At 42.0% G+C, this 14,222-nt stretch overlaps 1 protein-coding gene across 1 annotated transcript; it reads right to left on the reverse strand.

Annotated features, from left to right (window-relative positions):
- Positions 1-2,702: 2,702 nt before the first annotated feature.
- LOC139562580 (leucine-rich repeat, immunoglobulin-like domain and transmembrane domain-containing protein 1) lies at positions 2,703-13,981 on the reverse strand. The gene is made up of 4 exons (XM_071380371.1): positions 13,737-13,981; positions 12,778-13,238; positions 6,753-7,058; positions 2,703-6,070 (listed from the first exon to the last, which is right to left on the reverse strand). Exons 1-4 carry the CDS (start codon positions 13,868-13,870, stop codon positions 5,013-5,015), a joined length of 1,959 nt encoding a protein of 652 aa, XP_071236472.1. The 5' UTR covers positions 13,871-13,981; the 3' UTR covers positions 2,703-5,012.
- Between the last annotated feature and the right edge of the window lie 241 nt (positions 13,982-14,222).

Raw genomic sequence — 14,222 nt, forward strand, 5'->3', positions numbered from 1 at the left:
CGCATATTGTTTTTTAACATGAAAATCTGAAAATTCGCATGAAAATCTGTCGCCAATTGGATAGAAACCTAGTTACTGACATGAACATACAGTGGGGAGAACAAGTATTTGAGACACTGCCGATTTTGCAGGTTTTCCTACTTACAAAGCATGTAGAGGTCTGTAATTTTTATCATAGATACACTTCAACTGTGAGAGACGGAATATAAAACAAAAATCCAGAAAATCACATTGTATGATTTTTAAGTAATTCATTTGCATTTTATTGCATGACATAAGTATTTGATACATCAGAAAAGCAGAACTTAATATTTGGTACAGAAACCTTTGTTTGCAATTACAGAGATCATACGTTTCCTGTAGTTCTTGACCAGGTTTGCACACACTGCAGCAGGGATTTTGGCCCACTCCTCCATACAGACCTTCTCCAGATCCTTCAGGTTTCGGGGCTGTCGCTTGGCAATACGGACTTTCAGCTCCCTCCAAAGATTTTCTATTGGGTTCAGGTCTGGAGACTGGCTAGGCCACTCCAGGATGTTGAGATGTTTCTTACGAAGCCACTCCTTAGTTGCCCTGGCTGTGTGTTTCGGGTCATTGTCATGCTGGAAGACCCAGCTACGACCCATCTTCAATGCTCTTACTGAGGGAAGGAGGTTGTTGGCCAAGATCTCGCGATACATGGCCCCATCCATCCTCCCCTCAATACGGTGCAGTCGTCCTGTCCCCTTTGCAGAAAAGCATCCCCAAAGAATGATGTTTCCACCTCCATGCTTCACGGTTGGGATGGTGTTCTTGGGGTTGTACTCATCCTTCTTCTTCCTCCAAACACGGCGAGTGGAGTTTAGACCAAAAGCTCTATTTTTGTCTCATCAGACCACATGACTCCCATTCCTCCTCTGGATCATCCAGATGGTCATTGGCAAACTTCAGACGGGCCTGGACATGCGCTGGCTTGAGCAGGGGGACCTTGCGTGCGCTGCAGGATTTTAATCCATTACGGCGTAGTGTGTTACTAATGGTTTTCTTTGAGACAGTGGTCCCAGCTCTCTTCAGGTCATTGACCAGGTCCTGCCGTGTAGTTCTGGGCTGATCCCTCACCTTCCTCATGATCATTGATGCCCCACGAGGTGAGATCTTGCATGGAGCCCAAGACCGAGGGTGATTGACCGTCATCTTGAACTTCTTCCATTTTCTAATAATTGCGCTAACAGTTGTTGCCTTCTCACCATTTGCTTGCCTATTGTCCTGTAGCCCATCCCAGCCTTGTGCAGGTCTACAATTTTATCCCTGATGTCCTTACACAGCTCTCTGGTCTTGGCCATTTTGGAGAGGTTGAAGTCTGTTTGATTGAGTGTGTGGACAGGTGTCTTTTATACAGGTAACGAGTTCAAACAGGTGCAGTTAGTACAGGTGATGAGTGGAGAACAGGAGGGCTTCTTAAAGAAAAACTAACAGGTCTGTGAGAGCCAGAATTCTTACTGGTTGGTAGGTTATCAAATACTTATGTCATGCAATAAAATGCAAATTAATTACCTAAAAATCATACAATGTGATTTTCTGGATTCCGTCTCTCACAGTTGAAGTGTACCTATGATAAAAATTACAGACCTCTACGTGCTTTGTAAGTAGGAAAACCTGCAAAATCGGCAGTGCATCAAATACTTCTCTCCCCACTGTATATTCAGCCTTAGGAAATGTACGCCTTTCCTATGCACTTCTCAGTAGTTGGTTTTCAGACTAACATGCAGACCACATCACTCGCGTTATGTGAGCGAGCGTTGTAAAATAAATGTACACATACATGTTATTCAATCATTGCAACCACACTGCTCACGCAGTCAACGAGTGTCTGTGTAGCCAGGCGCTAAAGTAGAACTTTGAGTTTGAGTTTATTTTATTTTTACAGGCACAGTGCACTTGGTTCTATATGTGACGCTTGACACGTTGCAAGTCCCATCTCCTCATTGGTTTTTAGGAGCGTATACCCACTTGGGTGATCTGAGGTCCACACTCCACCAGTTGGTGGTGGTAATGCACCTTAAAGTTGGTTTCCAACCGTCCTATAAAGTCCAAAGAAGAAGAAGAATCCTGACGGAGGAGAGATTACTAGAAACAAACTCTGTTTACCCTTTTATCTGTGGATTAATTGTCGGAGTAGATGACCTTTTCAGTGCATTTCTGGTAAAACAATAATCCAATGTTTATATCCCAGGACAAATTAGCTAGCAACAGCAAGCTAGCTAGCTAAATTGCCATAAATGTTTCATGCTTTCGACCTGTCCCCAAACTAATATAGTTGGTTCAGAGTTCGTTTTGATATTTCAACCTGCGTGTCCTGATCATGTCTGGTGTGGGTGGACAAAATCCCTTGCTTGCTCTGAATAAATTTATTTCAACCACTGAAAACCCTCCCACTTGCTGGCCAACAGATTTTCTTGTGGAGTTTTAATTCAATAGGGTTTTCAGTACCTTTATCTAAAGCTATTCATTTAAATTGGGTGTACCTTTACCTTTAATTCTCACGACAGACTCACTAGATTATATGGAGAACTGTTAAGAATTTTAGGGATTAATGAAAGAAAGCCATATATGCCTAAATACCCACATATTCATCTCCTTTTCACCACCAATTGGTATATTTAAAAAATCTCTGATCTTGTATATTATTTAGTGTTAGGAAAGCATTCATAAATAAAAAAAAATGGTTTGGAGAGCCTTTATGCACAAAAATTGAATCAAATGACATTTTATAAATATATTTGTGAATGAAAAATGCAGTGTTTTGATTCATCCTGAAAGTTGCCATATTCAATTGTTCAATCCAATTAATATTATAAGGTTAGAAAAGTGTACAATAGTTGAACAGTAGTCCTATAAATCTACTCTAATACTCCTCACTAATCATGGAACTGTGACGACAACGGTCGAGTCGTCATGAACCATGCTCCAGGTTTAAACTGCTACGTATGGTCTGCGTTCCATAATGATTCAAATAAGCTACATGTCCCAAATTAATGCACAACTTGTAATACATTAGCCTAATATCATCCACTAATGATGCTCAGTAACAACCAGGCAAACACGGAGGAAATGAAGTTAAACTAATTATGCAATGGAATGATTCAAAATGCAAATAAAATTAAGACTAAAGTCAGTGACAGTTATGAACGTATGTGGGTATAACTGATGGTGGCTACCAATAGTGGCTAATATTTAACATGATACAAATTGTAAAGAATACATTGAAAAGTCCGGACATATAATTAAAACATTCTAGAAATCATAAATGAACTCGTTAGGTTTAGCGCTATACTGTCATTTGCACATGGCTACAGAAATCTATAGCTTGGGTCTCCAAATTTCATCCCAAGTTGTAAGGCCAGCATTTCATACACTTCACTGTGGAAAAGGTGTTACAGTGTGTTGATATGCTTCAGTTTTCTGCCATATGACTGGTTTCACATTTGTCTCCAGTGATCATAAGGTCAAATATATCTGAAACAATTGTAATTTATATTTACAATCCCCTTATCCAAACGACTTAATCATTTACCCAGCTCTTATCAATTTGTACATTTCAGTGTATGGAGAAAGGAGTTATTTCTATCTGAAAAAATTAAGTTGATTTTCCACTTGGAACCAACAGGTTGCTCGACCTTATTCATCGTTTTATTGCGTGTAAAGGTGTTGGAATTATGAGGGAATTATGTCAAGGTCAGAATACATTGTATCTGTACACACATCTCCGAAACACCTTAATTTCTTTGATCTCCACCCCCAATATATAGCGGATGAATAGCATGCTATTCTCATGCTTAAGTTCAAGGTCAGAATATGCATAGAGAGAAAAGTGCATAAAAATGGAATTACTTTCCATTTACGCGCGCTTACTCTGGTCGGAATCGGCCCCTATGACATTGAGGCTAGCATTATAATATATTTACAACCCAAAAGTGATGTGAAATGCACTCATAACTTATGACATAGGCAATGTATTTAGACTAAGATGCACCTGGGCTTGATAGCAAGCTAGCTAAGCTAACTGCAGGCTAACTAGGCAAAGCATTGCATCATGTGAGACAAAATGCACCCTGGGAATTGTAGAATGCTGTAGACGAGGGCAATGCAGAAGCTTCAAAATGACAAAAACTAGAAATCATGCAGTATGACTAACAAAAACGACAGAACATCACAATGTGTATGAAATCTTACAGTAGTGCATATATACTAACAGCATAATGAATGTTGATAAAAGGGCAGAATTGTCCATTTATCTATGATAAATGTATTTGAATGAAATACTCTGGGGCCTTGTTTGAGGGCTCATTTAAAACTAATAGTCCCCCAAATGTGTAAAAACTCATTACAATATTCAAATTCTCTGTTGAAATACTATACATTTCAGATGTAAAAAAAAATATTAATAATTTAATGTCAGAACTCTTTTAAACGGATATTTCCATGATGGTGCATTGTCCAAGCGTCATCTGATAGAACCCCCTATGTGGTGGAGCCCAACGTGGGTGGAGAGGTGGGAGAGAGTCCTGTGCCCTGTGTGAGTGTGTTTGTGGGCGGCTAAGGTGAGAGAAAGGGAGAGAACCAGATATGTGTGTGGGGCTACCGTAAGTGAAAGGGAGACAGCGAGGTGTGTGTGTGGGACTGTGGTGTGTGTGTGTGGGGCTGTGGTGAACCTCAGGGAGAGTGTGAGGTTTGCGTATGGGGCTGTGGTGATGACGAAATGTGTCTGTGGGACTTTGCTGAATTTGAGGTTGAGAGAAAGGATTAGGTGTGTGGGGACAAGGTTTGTGTGTGTGGCTATGGTGAGCACGAGGTGTATGTATGGGGCTGTGGTGAGCATGAGGTGTGTGTGTGGGGCTGTGATGAGAGTGAGGTGTGTGAGGATGAGACGTGTGTGTGGGGCTATGATGTAGATGAGGTGTGTGTGTGGGGCTGTGTTGAGCCAGGGTGTGTGAGCGGGGGTGATAGCATGGGGAGGGAGCTGGAGCATGATGTCAGCAGAAGTACTCGTTGGGCTGTCCCTCTATCTTAGCCGTGGCCTCTGAGTCCAGACTGGAGCGGGCCGACAGCAGTCGGTTGGACTCCTCAGGGTTGAGTCTGGTCAGGTACTCACCATCCAACCCTTTAGCCTTGGTCCCGGGGGACAGCGTCTCAAAAGTCACGTACGAATCCTGGATGTCCTTGGACTTCTTGCCCCACATCTTCTGGATGCGCCTCTTGAGGGCGCCACAGCACACGATGACGGTGAGCGGCACGGCGATGACGCACGCCACCGTGATCACGATGACGTTGATGAGCTTCTGGGTGCCGGCTGCGCTGGCCGCCTCATCGGTTGAGAAGATGACGCACTGCTCCTTCTTGGGGATCAGGCCCCGGACGCAAACGCAAGCAATGTACTTGGTCTTGGGCACCAGGCCCTCGATGAAGACGCGATTCTGGCCCGCCGCCACATTGATCTTGCGCATGTCCCGCTCGCCGAAGACAGCGTAGAGCACGCTGAAGGCTGTGGTGTTCTTGGCCTTGGGCGCCCGCCAGTTCAGGGTGATTGTGTTCTCTGTGTCGCCCAACACCTTGACAGAGCGAACTATCCGGTCTGGGTCATACTGGGCCTGGGCCAGGTTGCTCAGGTTGGTTTTCTCCAGCTCCAGGAGTCCGTCTGGACTAGGCAAAGTGGTTGGTCCAGGGGTGGCTCTATCTGCCACACTCCCCACACCCTCAGTCGTAGGGCTGGAGTCCAACACAACAAGTGGGGGTGGAGGGCTGGTGGTGGGAACCCCTACCCTAGCCACCAGTTTCTCCTGGTATGCTGCTTTCCCTATCCCATTGGGTTTCTTGACTTTGTTTTTTTTTACGGCAGCAGCAACCACGCTAGTTAGGTTGTTGTTGTTGTCGGGCTTTGGGGGTGCTTCGGAGATAACTAGGGAGATGACGGCCTCGGCGCTGCCTGCGTAGTTATTGGCCTTGCAGACATACTTCCCTGAGTCGCGGTAGGACACGGCCGGGACACTGAGGATTGACCAGACGATGCCTTCCTTGGAGTTCTCCTGCTGGACTGTAGCGCCAGAGAAGTGACATGGACACACTATTAGTCAGAGTATAACATTTAAATTAAATAATACAAAAAGTCATACAAAGAGAGAGATTCCCATTGAAAGTATTTTTTAGTCCAGGAACATCCTTAATCAGCGTCCAGTAAAATGGCCCCCAATATCAAAAATATCCAATAATTGACCATTGTTTTCTGTAATGAATCCCGTCCTTTACATTAAAAGTAAAGTATCCAGTATTGGATGGAAAATTAGCTGTGTTGCTTTCACAGTGCATTCTCACCACAGATGTCCTGGTGCTGACACCAAGGTAATAGCTCTAGCTCTCTGTTTAATTACCAACATATTAACGCTACAGGGCAAACTGAATGAAAGTGTCTTAACCACCCTGGACTCACGCGTGCAAACTCACACACACACGTGTACAGACTCATAGAGAGAGAAGGCTCTATTCAATCGGTATCGTAGACGATTAGCGTTACATCGTGATTTCAATTTTAAAACAATGTTCCCGTGTTAGTGGAGATAAACTCTGCATATGTCGGCTCAATCAGAAATTACATTTAAGATTTCTATCACGCAATCTGTAACGCTTCAGTGATATAGATTGAATAGAGCCCAGAGAAAAAGAGGCGCAAACACACACACAAACACACACACACGTACACAAATCCCTTGCTGATTTACCTGTCCCATTCAGGGCTTTCCCATCCGTCCTCCGCCAGGCCAGATCCGGACTGGGAATGCCGATGGTCCCGCAGCGCAGCAGCACATTGTTTCCCAAGGCGCTGCGGACTCGCGCCACTGCTGTGTGAATGCGTGGCGCCTGGCACCTCCGCAACTCGGCGTCGCTGAACAGAACACCTGACAGGCTCTCGGGGGCGGAGCAGCGGAGGCGCGTGTCGATTAATGCCACGGAGAGCGTTGGCGACTTCTGGAACTGGATCAGGTCGTACAGGCGGCAGTCACACACCCAGGAGTTGTCATGGAGACCTGGATGGTTGAAGTTCAACTCATTCATTCACATGTCAGAATACAATTGAACTTTGAATTCTGTGATGAATAAAATAAAAAGGACGCTAATGGGGGTTGGTGGGGTCAGAGAAGAGGGGAAAGCATAAGAGTTACTGTTTGAAGTGGGGGAGATGTTATAAGAAGGGCCCGCAGTTTTTCCTGGTCAGGTCACGTGGTCAGGAAAAACTCCTGGCCCTGGTCACTTTATAAACACATTGTGAGAGTGTCTGTCTGGTTTCACAGCTTTACTGTGCGGCTACAGATGACTGCTGTGGATGTCTGTGTGAGGATTACTTACATGCTACACTAAACTACAATGACGGTGGTGGTGGTGATGCTGACGATGACGATGGTTAAATTGGGATTAAGGCAGTGATCCCACAATACTCAGATCATGTTGGCTTTTCCAGATGCTTTTGGAACATCTCACACATTCTTCTGTATAGGGGGGTTCTACTAAGCTATATGGCATTTTAAGACCCCTTTAAGTATCAAAAAAATATAAAATTATTATTTGAAGAAAAAATGTATTTGGCCTTACTGCTATTAGCACGCATTGCATAACAAATTCACTACATGGAACAACAGATAGTCCCCTCCCCGAAACCAATTTAAAGGAAGTTTGTTCTGAAGTGTCTGTCTTATATCTGAGAGATATAAGAAAGATCAGGAAACGTTTTTTTATTTTTTTATTTACATGTATTTAACCCCTTATTTTTTGGCATGAAACAGTCTCCATATATACTTCCATTCATTTTTTCAACTGGTACCCGGGGGACCTTCAGACTAGTATTGTAAAACAACTGACATGTACTTGTTCATCTCACCTTTGCACGGATGGGTCATGTTCTTGTGTAGCCTAAACTGTTCGGACGCTACAGACAGAAGTTTGCAGATAGGCTGTACCAACTTGACGAGTCCCAAGACATGCACGTGTTCGTGAGAGATTCATATTTCCAAAGAGGGATCATAATAGTTTGTAGGCCATACTGTTCGGAAGCTACAGATGATTTTGTGAGAGAAACGATTTTCGGAATGTCTCATGGTCTGACAAACACCGCTCTAACTCCGTCAGCTTTCACAGGAGATGCAGAAGTGCGACATAGGTATGGCCTCGGACATCGACCTTAGGTAAATAATGATTCATAAGATCATTATTAAGTTGATCAATGCAGGTCTTTATAAACCATTTACTGTTGTGTCTCAATACACTGCATCCGCCGGTGTCGGCCATTCACACCGGTCTTCTCAGGAAAACATATGTAAAGTCCAAAACTATTTGGACCCCACTATCGCAAGCTGAGATTCGCACAGTTTGAGAAATTTATTTTTGGACTATCTTTTTTTTGCCATGTATGAATACGTAATTCAATGTCCTTCTATTGGCTAATAGCAGTAAGACCAAATGGAATGTTTCATCAGATAATTGTTTATATTTTTTTGATACCTCCAGGGGCTTATGACCATATTACATTTTTTTAATATATTAGCATAGTAGATATCGCCATCTAAAGGCTTAGATTCTTAGGGTTAAGGTCTCAAAATAGCCCCTAGAACATATCAATGGTTAAACAAGGCAACAGAAAACAGAGGATGTTTTAGAAAATATAGTCAACATTTTAATCCAAAACAGTTATGCTGTTGTAACAGTGTGATATGTACAGTGCCTTGCAAAAGTATTCATACCCCTTGACGTTTTTCCTAACGTGTTGCATTACAACCTGTAATTTAAAATGATTTTTATTTTGGATTTCGTGTAATGAACATACACAAAATAGGCCAAATTGGTGAAGTGAAAAAAATTACTTGTTTCATAAAGTGCAAAAAAAAAAGGAAAAGTGGTGCGTGCATATGTATTCACCCCCTTTGCTATGAAGCCCCTAAATAATATCTGGTGCAACCAATTACCTTCAGAAGTCACATAATTAGTTAAATAAAGTGTGCAATCTAAGTGTCACGTGATCTGTCACATGATCTCAGTATATATATATACACCAGTTCTGAAAGGCCCCAGAATCTGCAACACCACTAAGCAAGGGGCACCACCAGCAAGGGGCACCATGAAGACCAAGGAGCTCTCCAAACAGGTCAGGGACAAAGTTGTGGAGAAGTACAGATCAGGGTTGGGTTATAAAAACATATCCGAAACTTTGAACATCCCACTGAGCACCATTAAATCCATTATAAAAAGGTGAAAAGAATATGGCACCACAACAAACCTGCCAAGAAAGGGCCGCCCACCAAAACTCACAGACCAGGCAAGGAGGGCATTAATCAGAGAGACAACAAAGAGACCAAAGATAACCATACAGGAGCTGCAAAGCGGAGATTAGAGTATCTGTCCATAGGACCACTTTAAGCCGTACACTCCAAACAGCTGGTCGTTACGGAAAGACTGGCCAGAAAAAAAGCCATTGCTTAAAGAAAAAAATAAGCAAACACGTTTTCTGTTTACCAAGAGGGATGTGGGAGACTCCCCAAACATATGGAAGAAGGTACTCTCGTCAGATGAGACTAAAATGTTGCTTTTTGCCCATCAAGGAGAACGCTATTTCTGTCGCAAACCCAACACCTCTCATCACCCCTAGAACGCCATCCCCACAGTGAAGCATGGTGGTTACAGCATCATGCTGTGGGGATGTTTTCGGCAGGGACTGGGAAACTGGTCAGAATTGAAGGAATTATGGATGGCGCTAAATACATAGAAATTCTTGATGGAAACCTGTTTCAGTCTTCCAGAGATTTGAGACTGGGACAAAGGTTCACCTTCCAGCAGGACAATGACCCCAAGCATACTGCTAAAGCAACACTCGAGTGGTTTAAGGGGAAACATTTAAATGTCTTGGAATGTCAAAGTCAGACCTCAATCCAATTGAGAATCTGTGGTATGACTTAAAGATTGCTGTACACCAGCGGAACCCATCCAACTTGAAAGACCTGGAGCAGTTTTGCATTGAAAAATATGCAGAAATCCCAGTGGTTAGATATGCCAATCTTATAGAGACATACCCCAAGAGACTTGCAGCTGTATTTGCTGCAAAAGGTTGCTCTACAAAGTACTGACTTTGGGGGGGGGGGGGGTTCAATAATTATGCACGCCCGAGTTTAGTTATTTTTGTCTTATTTCTTGTTTGTTTCACAAGAAAAAATATGTTGCATATTCAAAGTGGTAGGCATGTTGTGTTAATCAAATTATACAAACACCATCAAAAATCTATTTTAATTTCAGGTTGTAAGGCAACAAAGTAGGAAAAAAGCCAAGGGGGTGAATACTTTCGCAAGCCACTGTAACTTCAGCCACTGTAACTTCAGACACACTATGCTGAGTAAAGTAACGTTTTTCGTCTGAAAATGCTAACATTAGCGTTTCATGGCAATAACTTTTCTACCAAAACCAAAGTGTGGATTGCAGTTACTCCTTAAAAGCAGCTGCAGTCCTGGGTTTCTACGAACCTAACATATGGAATTGTTTTAACCTCTGCGGGATCGGTGTCCCTATACCGGGACGGTTGAGCTAACGTGCGCTAATGTGATTAGCATGACAGCTGTAAGTAACAGCAAACTTTCCAAGACATAGACATATCTTATATGGGCCGAAATATTAAATTCTTGTCAATCTAACTGCACTGTCCAATTTACAGTAGCTATTACAGTGAAAAAGTACCATGCTATTGTTTAAGGATTCTGCACAACAATGAAAAAACATATCACGGCAACTGGTTTGAAAAATTCACCTCTGAATGTACTTACATTCAGTAATCTTGCTCTGATTTGTCATCCTGAGGGTGCCAGAGATAAAATGTAGCATAGTTTTGCTTGATTCTACAGTTTGAACCCCTGCTTGTCTCTAGCGCCACACCCACCCCACCATCTAGATGTGTGAAAGTTAGTGCTTAAGCTAATGATCCATCATATATGACATTCCTGGGAGTGTGTAAACTTACATTTTGTATTACCATATACTTTCTGTATGTTCTCTATAGTTACGTACCTAAATGTATAAATTCGGCACATTTGTGCATACTTGATACAAAATATTGTCCAATGCTTCACTGGATCAATCTGAAACTTTGCATACAGACTGCTGCACATCTAGTGGCCAAAATCTAAATTTCGCCTGAACTGCAATATTATATTATGGCCTCTCTTGCATTTCAAAGATCATGTAAAAAAATTGAAAACACTTTTTTTGTATTATCTTTTACCAGATCTAATGTGTTATATTCTCCTACATTAATGTCACATTTCCACAAACCTCAAAGTGTTTCCTTTCATATGGTATCAAAAATATGCATATTCTTGCTTCGGGTCCTGAGCTACATGCAGTTAGATTTGGGTATGTCATTTTAGGTGAAAATTGAAAAAAAGGGTACGATCCGTACTAAGGATCATTTAGATAATTGATTTAACATTTTAGGACCCCTGTATTCAATATTCAACATACATACATACATACATACATACATACATACATACATACATACATACATACATACATACATACATACAGTTGAATGTGGCCTTACTGCTATTGGCCTATAGAAATGCATTGAATAACAGATTCACACATGGAAAAACAGTCAAGAAATGTATCAAAAGGAAGTATGTTTTGAAGTGTCTGTCCTATATCTGAGAGACATAAGAAAGCTCAGAATATTTTGTTTTTAGAGTGATCTGTATACCTTCCTATTCACTTCCATTTGTTTTTCAGCCTGGTACCGGGTTACCTTCAGACGAGTCCTGTGACACTTGAGGCGGTTATAGAGCAAAACAGAGAATACCATAGTGTTCGTGAGAGTCAAATCTTTCCATTGAGGGGTCATATTAGTGTGTAGGCCAAACTGCTCGGACGCTACAGACAGAAGTTGGCACATCTGCTGTTCCTACTTCAGACAAGTCCTGTGATGCATCTAGGGGTCGTAAATCCATTCCAACTCTACAGACGTTTTTGTGAGAAGACCGATTTTTGGGAAGTCTTGTGGTCTGACAAACACAGCTGTATCTCTGCCACCTTCCACCGCAGATGTGGAAGGTCGACATCGGCGGATGCGGTGGATTGAGACGCAGCCCATGCAAAAAAACATATCTATAGCTTAAACAGACAGCTTTTGATGGGAATATTTGTATTATGCTAATTAGATTATATAATATATGCCAATTAGCAGACACTTTTATCCAAAGCAACTTACAGCCATAAAGTTCAGCGCTGGCGCTGACATCAACCGTAGGGGCCAAAACATTTATAAAGTATTCATAAATAGGCCTCACTTTACATTAGGCCACACAAAGACTTAACTAATGATTAGTAAATGGTTTACAAGGACCTATATTAAACGTCTTTTGAATTATCTTGTTAATCATTATTAAATACTTAAGTGTGAATAAATGTGAGAATAACTAGCTAGTTATTCACACACTCATAAACAACTTAAGAATGTAATAATACTAACATTTACAAATGGGGGAGTAATGATAAATAAATGAATAAACTAATTACTAATCCATTATAAATGCTTAATTACAAGGTGTTATTACAAAGTGATAGGGCACTGATGTCCTGTGGTTTTATATTAGAGCTGCCTTCTAGCCACATCTCACTTGTAAATGAGATTGTACCTCAATGGTACATGTGATCACCTGTTTAATTAGGTTAGATAAACAGAAGGAAAAATAAAAGGTAAAAATCGCTCTGCCTTACCAAGTATCATTTTGGAGCTATCTGGGCCATGTGCAGATTTAACTGTTAGCCAGGTGGCTAGCACCTCGGCCGGGACAGTCAGAAGGTTGTTGCTGGACAGATCCAGGTAGGTCAGGTTTTTTATATACATTGTGGCATCTGCGGGAACGGAGGTCAACCGGTTGTTGTGCAAGTCCAGCAGCCTGAGGCTGGACATATCCATAAGAGACTCCCAGGGGAACGCGGTGAGGGCATTCCCATCCAGTCGCAGCTCCTCCAGATCTAGCAGCCCACGGAAACTGTCCGGGTTGAGAGCGGACAGCACGTTAAAGGACATCCAAAGGAACTCCAGATTGGGGAGGTAGTTGAAGGCTTCACTTGGGATCCGTTGGATGGCTGTTTTCTCAATACGCAGCTTGGACGTGTCCACGGGGAAACTGGCAGGCACAAGGGAGATCTCGGGGTCGTTGCAAATGACACTCCTGAGGAAACATAACGGGATGTGTTTAATTTAGGCTTATATTATTTCAATTAAAATGTGTGAGGAAAGAAACAAAGTGATTATTATTTGACTTGTATTTTTGTATAAAAAAAAAGATTGCTGTGAATAATTCATGTGAAATTCATAAATTAATTTATATTGGCTATATGTCCATTCATATTATAATTATTTGCATCATAATTATAGTCAATCCATAACACTCTCACGAAAAACTGAGATTGTCAGAGATGGAGAGTTGGTCGACGTGCCATCACAAGATAATCCTACATTAAATACAATTGGAGATCATGCACTCCCCTAATTGAAATTGTCCACGTGCTGATTGCACAGTTTGCAGCAAACATATGTGATCACGGGAGAAAAGTATCTTCAATTAGAGAGAATGAGAGAATGCATGTGCACATGAGTGCGCAAACAAATACATCGTTAGCATAAAGCGATCATTTGTTTGGCGTTGTCATTCATTTCTTCTACTCACCTGGCCTTAGATCCATCACTTAGGTTATGAAAAAAACAGCTGCACTGCGACGGGCACGCACTCACCGAGGAGGGAAACACACCTGTTGCCAGGTAGAGTCCCAGGAAGAACACGAGGAACATTTTGCCCCACATTTATCTGCAGACTGCACAGCTGGTCTGCATGCATCCAGTCAGCGCCCACTGAAGTCAAAGAGACCTGAATATCTAATTTACTGGAATATCATCCGCATGGCTTTGTCCCACCGCTTCGCTGTCCCATAGTGATCAGACTGCTATGAGTCCCAAGATAAAAAGGATAGACAAGGATTAGTGAAAGGACTGTAGTTATTTTCATCTGGATGCGTATTGCATCCCGGAATCCACAGATATGTCCCTATTTATTATCACCGAAAATACTTCCGAAATTGTCATAATCCACTGATGTTTATTTTTTTTCTCCCCCACAAATGCAGTGTGTTCATTTAAGCCCTGCCGTGACTGCTAA

The sequence above is a fragment of the Salvelinus alpinus genome, chromosome 32, assembly GCF_045679555.1.
Source record: "Salvelinus alpinus chromosome 32, SLU_Salpinus.1, whole genome shotgun sequence".
Classification (NCBI taxonomy): domain Eukaryota; kingdom Metazoa; phylum Chordata; class Actinopteri; order Salmoniformes; family Salmonidae; genus Salvelinus; species Salvelinus alpinus.